This window comes from Myotis brandtii, unplaced genomic scaffold, assembly GCF_000412655.1.
Source record: "Myotis brandtii unplaced genomic scaffold, ASM41265v1 scaffold163, whole genome shotgun sequence".
Classification (NCBI taxonomy): domain Eukaryota; kingdom Metazoa; phylum Chordata; class Mammalia; order Chiroptera; family Vespertilionidae; genus Myotis; species Myotis brandtii.
The window spans coordinates 644,050-665,114 of NW_005355962.1; the positions used below are offsets into that span (position 1 = coordinate 644,050).

The 21,065-nt window shown below is 36.0% G+C and overlaps 1 protein-coding gene across 3 annotated transcripts in view; it reads left to right on the forward strand.

Annotated features, from left to right (window-relative positions):
- UBE2D3 (ubiquitin-conjugating enzyme E2D 3) overlaps positions 1 to 10,857 on the forward strand; it is a 29,161-nt gene extending 18,304 nt beyond the window's left edge. For 2 of the 3 annotated variants that reach the window (XM_005862298.2, XM_014536463.1), the window contains 4 exons: positions 3,523 to 3,600; positions 5,590 to 5,695; positions 7,947 to 8,040; positions 9,987 to 10,857. In XM_005862298.2, the coding sequence (XP_005862360.1) occupies positions 3,523 to 3,600; positions 5,590 to 5,695; positions 7,947 to 8,040; positions 9,987 to 10,032 (324 nt within the window). In that variant the 3' untranslated portion in view covers positions 10,033 to 10,857. Of the gene's footprint in view, positions 1 to 3,503; positions 3,601 to 5,589; positions 5,696 to 7,946; positions 8,041 to 9,986 lie in introns of all 3 variants that reach the window. The other variant, XM_014536462.1, reaches the window with a different exon arrangement.
- Positions 10,858 to 21,065: the final 10,208 nt, after the last annotated feature.

Sequence of the window (21,065 nt, forward strand, 5' to 3'; positions counted from 1 at the left end):
AGAAACATCGATCAGCTGCCTCCTGCACACCCCCTACTGGGGATGTGCCTGCAACCAAGGTACATGCCCTTGACCGGAATCGAACCTGGGACCCTTCAGTCTGCAGGCCGACGCTCTATCCACTGAGCCAAACCGTTTAGGGCTATAACTTGTATCTTTAAAAGACTACTTCAGCAATAGGGCAAAGCTATAGTGAAGGCAGGAATACCAGTGCCAAGTCATTGTCATAATGGTAGACAAAAGATGTAGTCCCCCATTTTCCATGGCAGGGGATATCTTCCAAGATCCCCAGAGGATGCCTGGAGCCATAGAAAGTGCCCAACCCTATATATACTATGTGTTTTCCTATGCATACATCCCTGTGATAAAAATTAATTTGTAAATTAGACATTTACAACAGCAATAAAAGAGAACAATTATAACAGTACTAGAAGCCCGATGCACAAAATTTGTGCAAGGGTAGGCCTTCCTTCCCCCAGCTGCCAGCACCGGCTTCCCTCTGGCACCCAGGACCCAGGCTTCCCTGGCAGCCCTGGCTTCGTCTGGAAGGAAGTCTGGTCTAATTAGCATATTACGCTTTTATTATTATAGTGTAGAAAAACTATGTGGGTTTTCTCAAAATATCTTACTGTACTGTATTTACCTATTCCAGTAAAAGTGCTTTTGGCTTTACTTTGGCCTATACGAATTGCCAGTGTCACCACTTTTGCCCTTTGGGCCCTTAATTAAGTAAAACAGGTTACTTGAACACAAGTACCACAATACTGTGACATATCTGATACTAAGTGGCTAATGAGCAGGAGATAAGCCTAGGTATGCTGGACAGAGAGGGATGCTTCATGTTATGGGTGGGATCGAGTGGGACAGCACACCTTAAGAACTGCATGCGTCCCTAGCCGATTTGGCTCGGTGGATAGAGCAATCGGCCTGCAGACTGAAGTGTTCCAGGTTCGATTCCTGCCAAGGGCACATGCCCAGCTTGCGGGCTCGATCCCACAGTAAGGGGCGTGCAAGAGGCAGCCAATCAGTGGTTCTCTCTCATCATTGATGTTTCCCCCTCTCTCTCTTCCTTTCCCTTCCTCTCTGAAATCAATAAAAATATATTTTTTAAAATACTGCATGCAATTTAAAACAAGAATTGGTTATTTCTTGTCTTGAATTTTTCATTTAATATTTTCTGACTGGGTAACAAACTGCAGAAATGAAACCACAGCTAAGGGAAGGGATCACTGTAGTAAGATCTTGAGCTAAGGTAATAGGGGCAGTGGGCATGCCAAAGGAGAGTAGGATAATTCAAGAGATTTTAAGGCTCATTACAATTTGTAACTACTTTGAGGAGATGAGACAGTCACTGATGAGATCCTGATTTGTAACTACTATTGTCATTTCAGTTTTGGACATATGAGACATCTAAGTAGGAATATTTGTAGGCATTTGAATATATGTCCTGGAATGAAAAACATCAGAGCAAGACTCAAGAGTATGGGTCAGGAGATAAAAGCAGAAGATGGATCTGTGTGAATGTTAACACTTTAGGCTTGTCATAGTGGAAGAGTATAGACACTGAGAAGGAGCAACTTGGACTGATAGGAACAAAACCAGGGTAGAAGGTGTGGTGTCTAAAGCAGAGATTCAATATAAATCCTGGGTTTCTAAGATTTGGGTCAGTTTACTGATCAAAGTATTCCTTTTTTTTTTCTTTGTTGTATTTTCTGTTTGACAGTTTATGGTAAATTTGGTGGAGAATTTCGGGTTTTTTTGATGGCATAGCTTATTACTCTGAATTTTGTGGTTATACCAGTTTTTCCTCTTTGATTGTAGAATTTTAGTGTTACATTGTAACCTTGAAATATTTTCATTTCACAATTTTTTTAACAAATGAAATGAAATTTGGCTTTGCCTAAATCTCATCATTAGATTGCCTTTTCAGAAGCAGTCAGATAATGGCATTTGACTGTGAAACTTGGAATGAAGGCTTAAAAAACTTTTGGACTTGGATTTTATAAGAACTTTTTAGGATTATCTTTAAATTGTTAATTGTATGCAGTATAGACTAGATAGTACGAAAAGGAAAGAGTTTGGAGTACAAAAGACTTAGTTTAAATTGTTCTTTCATTTCCAATTTGCATGTTTCTTTGAACTTGATTTTTCATCAGTAAATTGATTTCTTTTAAACCCCAGGTATATCCTGTTCAATTTTCCTCTCTGTAACATATCTCATTGCATGTCTCTTTACCAGACTGTAAGTCCATCAAGATAAGAAATTGTTCTGTCTATCCCTTATACATGCCTCCTATATAGAAGGGAGTTAGATTAATTCAACTAGTACTTAATTATTTTACAGAGCGCTGTGGGTTAAATGAGCTATATTAAAGTGTCAGAACTATAGAAGTTTTTATTTGCCTAACACCCAGAATGGGCAAGTGAAAAAACTCATTTTACGCTATGTACATACTCTAGTCACTCTAAATTTTCAAATAACATCTTTGTCTATCCAAGGGCAATTAAGCAATTTTATATTTTCTATTACCTTAAAATCCTGACTCTGTCATAATTCTTTGATTGGTGTTGATCAGTGGTTTTCATAAGATCTGGATTTAAATCTTGGTTCTGTGATACATTATTTGTGCACTTGAGAATTTTAAATTCCTTCTTTAAGCCCCTCTTTATTCATCCATAAAATGGGGGACAGTGATATCTTTTTCTTGGTATTGGTTAAATTAATGTAAAGTCCTAGCAAGTAGTTTCATGCACATGTTGCTTCATACTAATGTATGTAATATTTATTTGCTAAGGGAGTTCTTCACAATCAAATTCTAATAAGCAAAACAACAAAGGAGAAAGAATACTGCTATAACTTGAAAATTTGTTTTCTGTTGAAATGTAAGAACAAATCCACATTGTTTTCCAAATCTAGTAATCCTGTGAATTGATTTGCTGTGGAGAATTCAGTATGCTTTTGAAGAAAAAACTTCCATGGTGTTAAATGAGAAATTTGAGGGGCCAATTTGGAATTAAACTGTCTTTAAAAAACCTATTTATTTCTGTTATGCTTCTAGTGAAGGTAGTTGTATGTTACCTGCAATAGCTAACATTTTGGTTTGCCCGTGGCCAGGATGATACAAAACCATTTGTGTGTATATTACTATCATTCTACAAATGTAAGAATTTATTTTCAAATTATAGTTTGTTTAATAATATTGCATATTGACTTTATTGCTAAGTATACTTTTGTGAAAATCAAGACCTAGAACATTTGTTTCTGGATAAATTTTTAAATTCTTTGGTGACTTATGTAAAATGGGATTTAAGTAAATTAGCATTCATGGTTCTATAGTAAATTTTGATTGTTTTTCCTTGAATATGAGCTGGATTTTAGGTAATTTAGCCTTTTATTGCAGTGTAAGTAGTAGGTAATTTTGTTTTGTTATTAGAGAAATGCTTAGAAAATAGAAGTGTTACATTTGGATTATTTAACAGTAATGTTTTAAGTATCAGTTAAGCATATTTTTTTCCCCACAGAATGACAGCCCATATCAAGGTGGTGTATTCTTTTTGACAATTCATTTTCATACAGACTACCCCTTCAAACCACCTAAGGCAAGTATCTCCGCCCCCCCCCCCCCAAAAAAAATCTGTTAGTGTATAGATTTATATTTTATTTCAGAGGAATAGAGCATTCTTAATAATAGAGAACAGACTGACAGCTGTCAGGGGAGGAGGGTTATCTGGCTGGGTGGAAAAAAAAAGGTGAAGGAATTAAGAAAAAAAAAAATCTTGTAGGCACAGACAACAGTATGATGATTACCAGATTACCAGAGGAAAGTGGGGATGGGAGGAGGTAGAAGAGAATATAGGAGGGATAAATGGTAATGGAAAGAGACTTGGGATGGTGAACACATAAGACAATATATAGATGTTGTATTATAGAATTGTACACCTGAAACTTAATATAATTTTATTAGCCACTGACACCCCAATAAATTCAATAAAAAAGGAAATTAGGGTTTTGCATAATTAAGGCTAAAATTGATTTATGTTATATATAATGGATAAGAATAATTGAGGCTGAACATATATATATATATTAAATTGAGTCATTGATAAAGAATGCTGACTCTTAATCTTTAGTTAAAACAGAAGCTAGACCTGGATTTGAATTTTGTAAATGGAGGTAAGGAATACCTTATCTTTAATGTTGTCAGGCTCAAATATGCTATGTCGGATTCCCCCCCCACCCCCCCTTTATTATTTTTATACAGATTTGGATTATTAACTCTACTATCTTGTAATAGTAGGTTTCTGGTGTTCAGTTACAGAATCCTTGTGCACATATTGCTGCAACTTATACTATCACTGTGTTGGAGTTTAGGCAGAGTATAATTACTTTCGGAATTTGAGTTTGCGTACATAACTAAATAACTATCAAAACTTAGAGTTGCTTAATGCACTGACTGAGGTGGGCTGGTTTACAGGTGTCAAAACATGCTCCTTTACTTTTCAAAGCAGTTGATATAAATTCAACCTATGCAAATAACTATAGAAGATAATACACATATAGAACATTGACACTTCACTATGACCATCTTCATCATCATCTTATGGGTGCAATATGACATTTACTTTAGATGAAACACCTAGGTGATATTCAAAGGTATATACTGTATTTTATGTACAGTGGAAATGCAAAGTCAAATCTATACCTTTGTAACTTGATACCTTAAATTAGCTGGTCTATAAATTTTGGTTTACAATCAGCAATTTCTTTATTTTTTAATGAGTGTTAAAATAAAAATACCCTTCAAGTTACTCTTTGATACTTATGACATGGTAGGACCAAAGATAACCTTCGGAACATTCACTATACTATTGAGACTACAGTGGAACCTCATTTCTTGAACATCTCCCATCTCGAACAATTCACTTCACAACATGATAACCCTTTCATGCTGATACCTGTATGATTAGTCACACATCTTTCAAGTTACAAAGAGAATATGCACTCAAATATGAGTTAAAATCTCAGGATATTATTTATACTGTGAATATTTGTGTGCTTTTTGCTTATAATTGTTAAATTTTCATTTATTGTACATTTCCTTTGTTAAATTTTCATTTATATTTCATGTCCTTTTTGTTTTTTTTAAGTGTTTATTTATAGATTAAACAGTACAATAGACATGTACTGTATATAATAAAGGTTAAAATGGAATCATTTGAGGCTCTGGGACATATTAATTTAATTTACATTATTTCTAACAGGAAAAAATGATTCTGTTTTCGAACAGCCTACCAGAATGAATTAATTCGAGAAACGAGGTTCCACTGTAATACTCTTGCCCCAAAGTTATATTTTCCATTTTAATTAAAAAAGAGGAAACTCCTGAAGGATTTTTGATCAGAATATAAAAATCAGTTTCTATAATTTTTGGTCTTTTTATGTATATAAATTAGGTTTTAGCGATTTGATTTTTAAAAACTGTGATAATATTTTAAGCCTTGCTAAAAGTCTTCTACAGAACCTCTACCTAAGTTAGGATGCTTGTTTTTATTTAGGAGAAATGCCTAAAGGTTTTTTATTTATTTTAGGTTGCATTTACAACAAGAATTTATCATCCAAATATTAACAGTAATGGCAGCATTTGTCTCGATATTCTAAGATCACAGTGGTCTCCTGCATTAACTATTTCTAAAGGTAAACTAAAGGAATTGTCTTGAACTGCTCTGATTTTCTAATAGTTAAAGGAGTTTTAGTTTTGCACCTACTTGTCTGCGTATTATGCTGACTTTGGTAAGAGATGGGGAAGGAATAAGTTACATCATCTTTGCTCTTTTTGCATTATTGATTAAAGAGATTTGTGGGAAGAAGGTAAAATTCAAATTAGGGTGTTGGGGCATTGTTTTCAAATAATAAAAGCAAAGTGATTTCTGTAGTATTTTTCAATCTTAAACTACTTGTACTTCTCGCTTACTTACTTGCTGTCTTTGAACTAAAATGGCATACCTAAATTTAATAGAGCTTTTAAATTTTGAGGTTTCCAGTACAAGATAATTTTGATTTTGCTGTTATGTGTTTATTATTTAAGATTAAAAAACATTTTGATAAACCTTTATTAAGCCCTTTAAAAAAAATTTAAGGTATGTGTTATGAGAACATGATAGTTTGTTACTACTTAATAACAGTCGAAAATTAGAGAATCTTCTTGGAAATCTCTCTAGATCAGTTCTGCTTTTCTACCTTTAATAGGGATTTATTATGTGACATCTCTGATAGGTTGTCTGGTCTTTGTATGAATATTCTAGATGGAGATATGGAGTATCTCTCCATCTTTATCTCCTTTTTTTTATCTCACTTTTCACCCCACAGATAAAAATCACCTACCACAAAACTACTTAATGGGAAGGAAGTCTGCCTTCAAGTAATTTTCAGTTTTTGGTATTGGCTTAGCATTCCTTAGGTACACAAAATTAGGTTTTTAATGTTGTGAGTATGATAAATGCAAACTGAAACAGGATTTAAGATAGGATATCATAAATTTTTTTCATATGTTTGTTTAATGCATTTGAATCTCCTTAAGGGGTAGTACAGGATTTCTCAAACTTTTGACTAGAATCACTTTTGGGGGAGAGAAGAACAATTTGCTGCCATAATTTTTTCAAGTGTGACCTAATTTTAAGACCTGTTTTCACCGTCTTGGAGGCATTTCCATTTTCTTTCAAGTTAGGCTCTCTTACCCACCTGGTACCTGGTATTTTGATTACCTTAAATAGTAGGTTCCAAGTTTTTTGCCATTGCTGGGAATGCACTATTATATTGAACATTATGTTTCTGTAAGTACAGGCTGAGTTTTATATCTGCTCTCTTGCACTTAGGTTTAAAATTATATTTTCTGTAATATATTACATTGATTTTTTTTATGGCATTTTCTTTGTCTTCATCTAAAGATTGTCATACCCACTTCAAGTTTTTATATCTGAAAATTGCATAACACCTTGCACAATGTCTGGCACATCCTAGGCATTTAAAATGACAGATTCATGATGCTTGGCATCTTCCATGTTGAATAGGATAAGGGTAAGAGTTAGCATTGAAAGCTCATTTAGTAATAGACCACGGTGTTGTTTCATTTAGTCCGTACTTTTAGGTATGTGGCCTCTCTACCTTGTAAAGTCAAGGGAAGAAAACATATAGTCATTGGAGCAGTTAGGAGTTTTTGTGAAACTTCTTAAGGGGAGGGCAGGATAGAATGGATTTTTTTTTTTAAATTATACTGTACAGCTAAGAATAGTAGGGTATGGATGTTCCCCAAATATATTCTTATTAAAGCTATTTTTCTCCCTCAGTACTAAGAAATTCTAGTGACTTAAATTCTAATGCCACCTAGTTAAAGAATAACAATGGCATTATTTGACTATCTTGGAACTCTGGAGTTTGGCAATATTTTTATAGCTAGTACTAAACCCAACAAAGCTCTATTTTTAGCATGTTTTTTTTTTTACCAGAACCTTGTCTCCTGTGAAGCAAAATATCTGTAAATATTTTTCTCATTAAGTTGAAGATATAAACTAATAAAAATCTTTTGAAGATTTAGGTTTATAATTGCTTTTGATTTCTAGTTTCATACTGTTGTGGTCAGAAAAGATGCTTTATAAAGTTTCAGTCTTGAATTAATTGAAACTTGTTTTATGGCCTACAGTGTACCTGTCCTAGAGAATGTTCCATGTACACTTAAAAAGAATGTGTATTCTGCAGTTTTTAGATGAAATGTTCTTAAGTATATGTTAAGATCATCTGGTGAAATGTGACATTTCAGGCCATTGTTTTCTTACTGATTTTCTGTCTGGATGATCTATCCTTTGATGTAAGTGGGTATAGTAATGTTTTTAAATGCACTTTTAAAAATTCAAAATCCTGATGCTGGGTAACCACATTTGTTTTCTTGCAGTTCTTTTATCCATTTGTTCACTGCTATGTGATCCAAACCCAGATGACCCCCTAGTGCCAGAGATTGCACGGATCTATAAAACAGACAGAGATAAGTAAGTATGTAGTAGTTTGTAATTTTTCTGAATGAGTTAGGTTTATACTCTGCTGTAAGTTGTGGCAATGCCAAGAAGACTTGATGCTAATTTCTGGTAAGATGATAGTCATTAGTAGGTTTTAGTTATGTGACAGTGAATAATAGCCCCTCTAAAATGTTTTATTTTCTAACATGTTCAACACTTTGTCACTTTAATTATTAAGTTTTGGGGAAGAAAGCAAATTCTTCACCACAATTATGTTTTGAAAATAATATTGGTACTATTTTAAAACTTTGGTCTAAATTTCTCAAATATCTGAAATATTTTTATGTACAACTTTACCATTATAATTTTTGTATTTATAATTAATACTAAGTATACTTGTTCAATTAGGTACAATAGGTTAGCAAGAGAGTGGACAGAGAAATACGCTATGTTGTAGGGTAAGAGGATCTGCACTCTATGGTGCGCTTATTCATGGTACTGCCAGCACTTGAGTGCTGCATGCTTTAAGGCACTGTATTAACTAACAAACGGTAACCAATGTGGCAGTTTTCTGAAAACGGTTCTTTAACTGCTTGATCTCTGTTTAGCGTGAAAGAATACCCAGTAGTTATTGCTTGAGAGTATTTTTGCATGACAAAGTAGTTTATATAGCACTAGTAAGAAATGGAAATTTAAATAATAATCTTTCAAACCTCCATGGTGTTTACATTTTAAAATTGGTATATTTTAAACTTTGTACCAATAATGTATGGAATGTGATGATGTAGTTTAGATTTTGCTGAGATAATAATGTAAGGGGGAAAACTTTTAATTAAGCCTATGCCTTTAATTAAGCCTATGCCTATAAACTAAATGTTCATTACTGACATGCATGCAGTAGTGTTAGCTCTACTTTGTGGCTCCCTATATGCTAAGTGAAACCTTTGTTTAAAAGTGCTGGCTTTTTGAGAGGGTATCCTTAAATAAAAGTAACCATGAATTGGTATAAAGAACTTCTATATGTTAAAGTTGAGAAAAGTGCTTGAACCATGTTTAGTTCTTGTTGAAATGAAGATAGTTAATACTTTATAAAGTTCAAAACTGTAAATATCTAAAAGTTCTGTGCCCTTTGACATATATTCATTTCTTTAGGTTATCATTATGTTTTTTGTTGCTAAGTAAGACTATGGAATGGGTGTAATGGAGAAATTGATGGCATTTATCAATATTAGTGATCTTCCTCAGCGTAAATAACCTTGCTTTTGTGTGAATTACCTGTTGATTTTTTTTAAGCGAAGTTATTTCCAGTATTACCTAGAGATTCCAATTCATCAGGTCTCAAGTGAGGCTTGTTATCTCCAGTCACCGCACTATTTGAAAATAACCCACGTGGTTCTAATTGACACATACCACTCACACCCACCTCTTGAAAACTACTCTTTTACCATCCTCTCCAATGTCTTAATCTTCTGCCTGTGCTTAAGTCTTAAAGGCATTTTCTGATATTACTCGGGGTCAAAGTCTAGGATTTGAATAAAATGGTTTAGTTAACTGTTTTGTTCTGGCTTTGATGGAAATTTCTATAGATGTACAGAATGTGTGTGCTGTTCTGACAACTCCACGATGAACTGTAAACTTTTTTAAATGTTAAAATTAGTTGGAATGGATACTAATTGTAGATTTTCTATGAGAACATTAGCTCAGTTGGTAGGGCAGATAAAAGGTCTTTGATTTTTGTTAGCTTCCCCAATCTCAGTGCCACTTTGTTGTGTTTATTAAAATACTACGTTTAGTATTTTGGAGGCATAAGGTTCTTATTTTCCACAGTGCTTTGAATACCAATACTATTTCTCCCTGTTGGCTTTATTCTAATCACAGCCATTAGATGACTTTAAAATGAGTCTGGAGGTAAAATAGAAGTCTTTCCCTTTTAAGTATTAATTCTTTAACTTTTTAAATAACATATTCTTTGTTTACAGGTACAACAGAATATCTCGGGAATGGACTCAGAAGTATGCCATGTGATGCTACCTTAAAGTCAGAATAACCTGCATTATAGCTGGAATAAACTTTAAATTACTGTTCCTTTTTTGATTTTCTTATCCGGCTGCTCCCCTATCAGACCTCATCTTTTTTAATTTTATTTTTTGTTTACCTCCCTCCATTCATTCACATGCTCATCTGAGAAGACTTAAGTTCTTCCAGCTTTGGACAATAACTGCTTTTAGAAACTGTAAAGTAGTTACAAGAGAACAGTTGCCCAAGATTCAGAATTTTTTTAAAAAATGGAGCATGTGTATTATGTGGCCAATGTCTTCACTCTAATTTGGTTATGAGACTAAAACCATTCCTCACTGCTCTAACATGCTGAAGAAATCATCTGAGGGGGAGGGAAATGGAGGCTCAGTTGTCGCATCCAAGGAAACAGCATTATTCTAGCAGCATCCATTCTTGTTTAAGCCTTCGACTGTTAGAGATCTGAGGTTACATGATATACTTTATGCTCATAACTGATGTGGCTGGAGAATTGGTATTGAATTTATAGCATCAGCAGAACAGAAAATGTGATGTCTCTTAGGCATGTCAACAAAGGAATGACCTGTTCTTATTCTACTGAGAATGGAAATTGGAAGTCAAACATCCTTTGTATTCCCAAATAGGGTCTCAAACATTTTGTGATTGCCATTTAAATTGCCAGGAGGCTTGGAGCTATTAGTTAATCTGTCTTCCAATACACTGTTTAATATACCACTGAATAAACGATGCACGTTGTCAATGGATGAGTGATCAACTAATAGCTCTGCTAGTAATTGATTTATTTTTCTTCAATAAAGTTGCATAAACCAATGAGTTAGCTGCCTGGATTAATCAGTATGGGAAACAATCTTTTGTAAATGCAAAGCTGTTTTTGTATATACTGTTGGGATTTGCTTCATTGTTTGACATCAAATGATGATGTAAAGTTCAAAAGAGTGAATATTTTGCCATGTTCAGTTAAAAGTGCACAGTCTGTTACAGGTTGACACATTGATTGACCTGATTTATGCAGAATTAATAAGCTATTCAGATAGTGTAGCTTTAATATGCTGCACATGATACTGGCAACCCTGGAGTTCATAGATGGACTGGGGACCCAGCAGTTTTAAACATGTATATGGAGTTGAAGAAATTTATTTTCCAGGTGCAACCCCCATCTAACTAAATTTTTCTTCACCTTGTACACTTGACAGCTAAAAAAACCATAACATGGGAGTAATAATGGGTTTAAATTTACAAAATAAAGTACTGTTTGGTGTGGGAGTTGTCATGAGGCTATGTTGAAGTGACTTAACTATGTGGGATATTGAGTATCCATTGAAATGGGTTTGTTCAGCCATTTACATTAATGAGCATTTAAATGCAACAGATATCATTTCAGGTGACCTAACATGAATGAATAAAAGTCAATGCTATTGGATAATTTTTCGTTTGACAAGTGCTATGTGTGCCACTAATTTAACTTCTGTAGCAACAAGGGCATTATCATTCTTCACCCTTCCTAATTCTGACCATATAGTTTTACCCTTTTCCTAGTTATTTTGATTTGTCCATTGCTTTCTTACAATCTGTATCCGATTTCTAGCACGTCTGACCTTTCTCCACTTACACATTTTTGCACTGCTTACACTTATGTGCAATATTATTTCTTGTCTGCACACATGTGGAAAGCTAGATATAAAATAAATGTTAAAGCTTGATTTTTATAAACATTTTAATATGTAGTTTGGACATGATTTATTGACTGAGATTCTCTAAACTGGAAGTGAAATGCATGCCTTCTGAACATGTTCTGGCTTTGTTAATTCTGTAATAAGCATTTCATTGAGAAATATCAATCTAACGACAATTTTTTCCAATGAGTGATTTTTTTAAATTTAATTTTTTTGCTTAAAAATTGACTCCTTAAGGGTAGGTGTCATACATTTAAAACTTTTGGATTCAAATTACAAATGAAAAGTTAACATACTGCTCTCTACAAGCTAAGATACACTGTCCTTTGGCTCTATTTTCAAAATATTTACTTTTGAGAATCTACTCTCAAAATAACAGCTTTAGTGGGCATATTATTTGAAAGCCAACCATCAAACACCTGCTGTTGGATCGCTAATTGGCTTTCAGATTGACCTTCTTAGCCATAGATAACTCTTAAGTACTTATAGAGATGACTTTCTTACACCATTGATTGTTTAACATTAGATGTGTCCAGTTCTCTGTATCTGACTTGATTTCTACAACATTTCTATGTCACTTCTAAAGGAATGAGCCATAAAGGCTTCTCCAGGCTTAAGAGAACAGTAAAGTACATACCTGGAAACCAACATTTTTGAGTGTATGGACACTGGACTTGAGATCATCTCCAATGAAACCTTTAAAAGAATCCAAGAATTTGCCCTTTTATTCCCATTTACGTTACTAGTGCCATGTGTAGGACTCACGTGAATATGGGCAGATTAAAAAATGATTTTGGTTCTTGTATATTTCCTATATCTTTTAATGCACAAACTCAAGTAGTTTCTGTAACCTATGAGAATTACAGTCCAGTGGACTTGCTAATAGTAAATTATATTGTGAGTGGACTCATTTTTGTTCCTGGGCAAGTTGGCAATGTGATACTCAGATTTTTTTTTAGAAATTCTAGTTTGCTTTCTCGTGTGGGTGTACTCACAATTTTTTAAAGTATGAATCACAACTAGTGGTCTCAGGGGTAGTGAACACTCACTTTTTTTTTAAAATGGCTTAGTTGAAATATGCTTCAGATACTTATGCTGTATTAGTGATTTGGGGGGTGACTCAAATTAGCCATGTTTTGTATTGGCATAACAAAGCTGTTAAATGATTGTTGGTTACACTTTTAGGTGAATTTGTCTTCTATTTTATGAGGAACCCAGTGCAAGTCACTAAATATTGTCTAGTAACATCTGCATAACACTTGTAATAATAGCTAAGGTTAATTGAGCTTAAAGGAATTGTTACCATTAAAGTCTGTTTAAAGACACTTTGGTCTTACTCAGTAATTCCAGTTAACATGAAATTCACACTTTAACCTAATATTGTTTGTAAATTCTGTTTTGAACTTAGAAATTAAAAGTATAAAGAATTTAAGATAGTGATTCTCAAAAAGTGATCCCAAAACCAGTAATACCAGTATCATCTGGGAATTTTTTTTTTTTTAATCTTCCCCTGAGGCTATGTTTCTATTGATTTGAGAGAGAAACATTGGCCAGTTGTCTCCTGCAGGAGTCCTGACAGGATTAAACCAGCAACCTTTTTGGTGCACAGGACAATACTCTAACCAAGCCACCCAGCCAGGGCCATTTGGGAAATTCTTTACAATGGAAATTTACTAGATGCCACTGCAGGACTATTACTGATTGAGAAACCATGGAGTGGCACCCAGTAGCCTGTTTTAAACCAAACAGATTAATTCTGAAGTTTGTTCCTAGCTCTCTCCTTTATAATAATTCAGTAATCCTTAGACCCTAGAGTTATTTTACAACTCCTATTTCATGGCTACAAGGACTTAGATTGTATGCCCAAGTAGTACATTTCCATATAATTGACAAATTTGTACTTGGAATTACAAATAATATTGTAGGCTGATTGACACATTTAAAATAATATACTGCAATTAATCTGAGTAACAAACATCCTGACATTCAAATTCATAACTAAGACCTTGGGGGAGCGGCAGGGCGGTATAAGTAATTCAACCAAGGTCTGGATAGTGTTGAAAAAGAGCAACCAGGTACAAAAGTGCTAAATGTTGGTTATCTAGCTGAACAAGGATTTGAACCCTGGCCTCATTCTGTGGTTTTTACATCAATTTTTTTTTTTTAAACTGCAAAAGTGAGTTGTCATGTTAGGGGTGTTTGCAGTGTTACTGAAATTAACATTAAATATCGCTTAAGACAGTTGGTAAAACCTTTCAATGTAATGGGAAAAGTAAATGGTAAAGGTGTTCAGAAATGGGATTTAAAAGCATGGCAGCTTCTGCCCTGCCAAGTGATGGAGAAACTTAAAAAATCAAAACCACAGTTTTCTAGAAAGGCTAGAAAAGATTGAAGTTGGCTGAACACTTGTTTTCTTTAGGACTTTAATAATGACCACTTGCATTATTTTCTGCTAATCTATAAGTACTTTGTTGCCTCATTTTGAAGAATTTTTTATAATTAACTCTAGAACAGTGCTTCTGATAATTATCTCCAAGTTGTACACTATTTCTAGATGAACTTTTTATTTTGAGCCCTCTTGATTTTTTCGTGTATTGTAGGAAATGGTTTTATGAATAACACTTTCATTTTTACATTTTATTGTCTGAGACTTTGTGTAATCTCGATTCCTTGTTTATCATATCAAATTTAAATGTCAAGGCCAAACAGTGGGAGTACTTTTATGCTCTATTTACTTAACACAGTTAACCAACTGTCATTTGCTGACCTCCCAGCCATCTCTCCTGAACTGCTACCTGAAAGGGTACCTTTTAGATGTCTAAAGCTGACTTGATATCTACATACAGACATGTACACATGCATACTTGTTCTTGGCCTCAATAAATGACATTCAGTTGCACTGGCCCCAAAACTAGGCATCAACCTTGATTTCTCCACTCCTGTCAGTTCTACTTCTAAATTTTATTCAGGACCTACCTGTTTACCATATTCACTGCTGCACAATGGTCTAAAGCTCCACCATCTCAGATTATTGCAATAGTTTACTGGGTGGTCTCCCAAATTCTTCCTTCACAGCAATCTACCACACATAACACCCGGCATAATCCTTTTAAACAATGTCATATCATCCCTTTGCTACAAACCTAATGGTTTCTCATTCAGAGTAATAGCCAAAATATTAATAGCAATTTACAGGCTGTATTGACTTCCCACCACTTAATTTCTAATCACTGCTTGCCTCCACACCTTCCCCAACTCCCTCAGCTGTCACACAGGCCTCTGCTGAGACTTGAGATGTTTGCCCTTGTTCTTCCCTTGCCTAGAATTATCTTAACCTTAGATATCATATGGCTATCTCCTAATTGTTAGGTCTCTGTTCAAATGTCAACTTAGAGTGGCTTTTGACTATCCTATAGCCTATATAATAAAAGGCATATGCAAATTAGCCTGGTCTGGGAATTTGACCAGGGGGTGGGGCTGGGCAGCCAACTGCCCACGGCCCCTCCCAACCGGCCCCAGCCCCCACCGGCTCCCCCAACCCCGTTTGGGGTGGGCTGGCCAGACCCCACCAGTGCATGAATTTGTGCACCGGGCCTCTACACTGAGGGGCCAGATTATTATGACCACCTGACGTTTGTAGGCAAATTAGCTATAATTTTGTGCTGAAGTTGCTAGAGGGCCAGATCATTATAAACGTCTGAATAGCACAACATACCTAAGTTTCATTGCTGATCAAGTTCATCCTATCATGTTGATGGTGTATCCCAATGGAGATGACTTCTTCCAACAAGACAATGTGCCATGCCACGGTGCTCGCATTGTGCAGGAGTGGTTTCAAGAACATGAGGGAGACTTTACCTTGCTTAGGACGCCTCCACAATCACCAGATCACAATCCAATTGAGCATTTGTGGGACGAAGTTAAAAGAGCCATCAGGCAGCTGGTTCCACAACCATCAAATCTCACAGAACTGGACAGTGCTATTCATCAGGCATGGTGTCAGATTCCTCGCATCACCTTTCAACATCTCGTGGAGTCAATGCCAAGAAGAATCGCCGCAGTATTGAAGGCAAAAGGTGGCCCAACGAAGTACTGATGGGATGGTCACAATAATCAGGCCAGTCATAATAATATGGCCACTCAGTGTAGTTCTACATAAAATAGCAACACAGCACCACCATTATAGAGTGCACCATGGCATATTCAGTATTAACCACCTTACATGTAATATGTATTGTTTGTTTCTCCTCAACTTCACCCCAGAAGACAAAGTATAAGAACAGGGTTTTGGTCTGTGTTCTATATCCCTCAGTGACTAGATGAGGACCTTGCACATTGTTACAGTGGTCAGATATTTAATAATGAATATGAGCTTAATGGTAGACTTTGCCAAACGTATTTCTTGCTTTTTTTTTTTACTCCAAAAGTACAGAGACATATGCAACATGCTATAGAAAAATAATAAATGGAACATTCTTTACTCTCTACTACAAGTTAAATACCACCATAGCAAATAGATGGACATTTCCATTTCTGTCAGTATGGATAATTACCCTGACCAACTGTCTTGTGAAAAAGCAATAAATCATGCTGGGGAAAACTTTTTTTAAATATATTTTTATTGATTTCAGAGAGGAGGGGAGAGGGAGAGCTAGAAACATCAATGATAAGAGAATCATTGACTGCCTCCTGCATGCTCCCCACCGGGAGTCGAGCCCACAACTTGGGCATGTGCCCTGACCAGGAATCAACAGTGACCACCTAGTTCATAAGTTGACACTCAACCACTGAGCCATGCTGGCTGGGCAAAAAAACTTTTTAAAAGGGAGTCAATAATAGGAGTACTGTCAAGCCAAAAATAAATTGAAACCAGTAACCCAAAGAGGAAGTAGAATATAACCAGAAGCCAGCTTACATCTTGAAAACAAGTCACTTAAAAAACTAAGTGAACAGTACTTTAATTTTTTGTGAACCTAGCAAACTCCAGGATGCATCCAGAGTAGTGTCAAACAACAGAAATCGATCCCTAATATATACAAAGCAAAATTTGTGTAACTTGAACCTTAATGGCAGGAGAATATGCAGCTCTCAGTATTTGTGAAGATTTGCAGCCCTAACCCAGAAAACTCAAACAATATTTAAAGTCCCAAATCAGAGCAACAATAAGCTGCAAGGAACTCACAGTTGGGGCGGGAGGGGGTTGGAGGGGGGGAAGAGAGGGAGAGAGTACAAGGGAACTTAGCTTCATGAGTGGGAGCCATCTGACTTGTAAATATTTCAGACTTTAAAAGATTATCCAAATTGGAAAGGAAGAAGTAAAACTATATTCACAGATGACATGATATAGAAAATCCTAAAGAAAATAAAATTCTGGAGGCGATTGAATTCAACAAAGTTGCAGGATACAAAAGTCCATACCAAAAAAATCAGTTTTATTTCTGTAACTATTAATGAACAATCCAAAAATGACATTAAGAAAAATGATGCCATTGACAATAGCATCAGAAAGAATAAAATACTTAAGAATAAATTTAACCAAGGAAGTGCAAAACTTGCATACTGAAAACTACAAAACATTTCTGAAAGAAAGGAATCCTAAATAAGTAGGAAGACATCAGTCTCCGTTTCTGGCTAGTTGGGCAATCAGCAGAGGCAGTTAAGGAAGATCGCCCTTGGTGAGAAAAAGCCCATGTTGTTAGGTCCACACATAGCCTTCATCCCTGCTCCGATGACCATTTTCTTCATGTGCTCAATGTGAAGTACTGGAGTGGAGCGTAGAAAGGCTGCCTAAAATCCACAGGACCATCTTTTTGTGTACCTGATTGTCAAGAGCCTGCTACATGGTACATGTTCTCTTGTGAGCATTAATGTGAGACACAAAGAAACTGATACATTGTGCCTACTCCGATAAGTGTCCATCCATATAATATCCACCCAGACCTCAATGTCACTTGTCTTCCAATTAAGACTTTCGGCTCTGCCAAAGAGTCAGTATATAACTGTAACTCAAACTACCTCTCCTGTCACATGAATTAAAAAATTAAACGTATGTCTCATAACTGTGCACTGGGAAAATTTCCCTTCACCAGTGTCATTCAAAGCCAATCCTGGCAACAGTCTATTTATGGCTAGTTCTAATATATATTGCACTAGCCCACAGGTGAACCAGGCATAGATAGGTCAACTGGTCATAAGGAAATCCCCATGAGGTCATCAGTGAGATCACCAATGCAACAGAGATAAGTGACACGGAAGGTTAGGCCACCTATTCATAGAATTCACATGGGTCTTCTGGACTTCGCTTGAGTCTCAATGTATCACTTCCTACATATACGGAAACATTGCTGCCCTTGCCCAGCTTTATTACTTGGTTGACTGGATAATCCTGCAGAGTCACTTAGTGTACAGGGGTCAGATGTTTGGTCTTTACTAAAACCCAGTAGCACACTAGGGCCAATTTTTTTTAACAGAGTAGTTCACTATGGTGAAATGCATAGCCTTGCTCCAGAATATAAGGGCCTATATCGTGACTCTTCTACTGGAGCTTGCCTCAAATTCCATATATCTCTCATGGATATTTCCAACACTATCAGATCTTCAGGATCATATGACGTAAATGTGACTTTTCAGGCCTGACCATAGACAACTACAAAAGCTTTCTTTACCTGAGAGGCCTCGTAAGGGCAAGCTGTCCTTCCCTCACCAGACCTGGTGCACAGCCCAAGTATTATAACCTCCAAAGGGAGTAGTAGTGAAGTACTATTGATGACCCTCTGCCTGCTCATGCTTTTCACATATTTACCTTCCTAGCCCCAGTGCCTTCATTACTAGGTAGCTTTATCTGAGGCATTAGGCAGGGGTCTTCCTCAGGTGTATCGACTGAAATCTCCTAATGGTGGAGGAAAGTGGAAAACGTTGAATACATTTATCCCTACTTGGACTCAGTACCCAGTAATTTTCTGCTTCTGGCCCTTCCTCCTCATTCTTCACACCTCCACCCCCACCCCAGGGTCTATAAAACAGCCGTGACCTTTTGTTAAGGGCTCTCTCAACAGTGAACCAATCCCCACATCTGTGCTGATTCACCTGACCCTTGACCAGTGTGCCTGCCATTTTACAGGGAAAATGAAACAGGAGAGTTGGCATCTTATCCAGTTTTTAGCCTCCTGCTTATACTATCGCAGTAAGGGAGTCATGGCTTCACTATTACTTTTATTTTTTACTCCTTGTTGCTTTATTTTTTTTAAATATTTTATTGGTTTTTTACAGAGAGGAAAGGAGAGGGATAGAGAGTTAGAAACATCGATGAGAGAGAAACATCTATCAGCTGCCTCCTGCACACCCCCTACTGGGAATGTACCCGCAACCAAGGTACATGCCCCTGACCGGAATCGAACCCGGGACCCTTCAGTCCGCAGGCCGTCGCTCCATCCACTGATCCAAACCGGTCAGGGCACTCCTTGTTGCTTTAATTAGCTGCTCCAACACCTGATAGCTCAGCTCTCCCTCATGGCTAAAAACTAGCTTTTGATAAGGTAGGGTTAAACCTCCAACTTTGTTCTTCTTCTTCAGTATTATGTTAGTTATTCTGGATCTTTTACTTTTCCATATAAACTTTAGAATCAGTTTGTTAAATCCACAAAATAACTGGCTTGGGTTTGATTGGGACTGCCTTGAATCTAGAGATTAAGTTGGGAATAGCTGACATCTTGACAATATTGAGTCTTCCTATCTGTGAACATGGAATGTCTCTTAATTTATTTGGTTCTTCTTTCATTACTTTCGTCTGAGTTTTGTAGTTTTCCTCATATATTTCTTATACATGTTTGTTAAATGTATACGTAAGTGTTTCATTTTCTTCTGGTGTGCTAAAGTAAACAGTGTTGTGTTTTTAATTTCAAATTCCAATTCTTCATTGCTGGTACATAGGAAAATGATAGACTTTTGTATATTAACCTTGTATGCTGCAACCTTGTTATAAATTGCTTATTAGTGCCAAGAGTTTTATCGATTCTTTCAGGTTTTCAACATACACAACCCTGTCATCTGCAAACAAAGATAGTTTTACAACTTCCTTCCCAATCTGTATACTATTTACTTTCTTTTATTGTTTTATTGCATTAGCTAGGGCTTCCAGTATGATGCTGGAAAGGAGTGGTGAGAAAGGACATACTTGTCTTATTCCTGATCTTAGCAGAAAAGCTTTTAGTTTCTCACCATTGAGTATAACAAGTGTAGTCTTGTGTAGATATACTTTATAAAGTTGAGGAAAAGATTAATACAATCAGTAAACATCTGGCCCTTTATTCCTAATTTGCAGAGAATTTTTATCATAAATGGATGTTGAGTTTTGTCAAATGCTTTTCCCGTATCTACTGATATAGCAATGTGATTTTTATTTTTTAGCCTGTTGAAGTGATTAATTACATTAATTGATTTTGAATGGTGAATCTGCCTTGAATACCCAGAATAAATCCCACTTGGTCATGAGTGTATAATTCTTTTTTTAAAAAAATTAAATCTTTATTGTTCAGATTATTACATTTGTTCCTCTTTTTTCCCCCCATAACTCCCCTCCTCCCAGTTCCCACCCCACCCTCTGCCCTCACTCCCCACCCACAGTCCTCATCCATAGGTGCACGACTTTTGTCCAGTCTCTTCCCGCATCTCCCATTCCCCTTTCCCCGCCAAGAATAGTCAGTCCATTCCCTTTCTATGTCCCTGATTCATTATAATCACCAGTTCATTCTGTTCATCAGATTATTTATTCACTTGATTCTTAGATTCACTTGTTGATAGATGCATGTTTGTTGTTCACAATTTGTATCTTTACCTTTTTCTTCTTCCTCCTCTTAAAGGATACCTTTCAGCATTTCGTATAATACTGGTTTAGTGGTGATGAACTCCTTTAGCTTTTCCTTATCTGTGAAGCTCTTTATCTGACCTTCAATTCTGAATGATAGCTTTGCTGGATAAAGTAATCTTGGTTGTAGGTTCTTGCTATTCATCACTTTGAATATTTCTTGCCACTCCCTTCTGGCCTGCAAAGTTTCTGTTGAGAAATCAGCTGACAGTCGTATGGGTATTCCCTTGTAGGTAATTGAGTCTCTTTCTCTTGCTGCTTTTAAGATTCTCTCTTTGTCTTTTGCTCTTGGCATTTTAATTATGATATGTCTTGGTGTGGTCCTCTTTGGATTCCTTTTGTTTGGGGTTCTCTGCGCTTCCTGGACTTGGAAGTCTATTTCTTTCACCAGGTAGGGGAAGTTTTCTGCCATTATTTCTTCAAATAGGTTTTCAATATCTTGCTCTCTCTCTTCTTCTGGCACCCCCATAATTCGGATGTTGGTA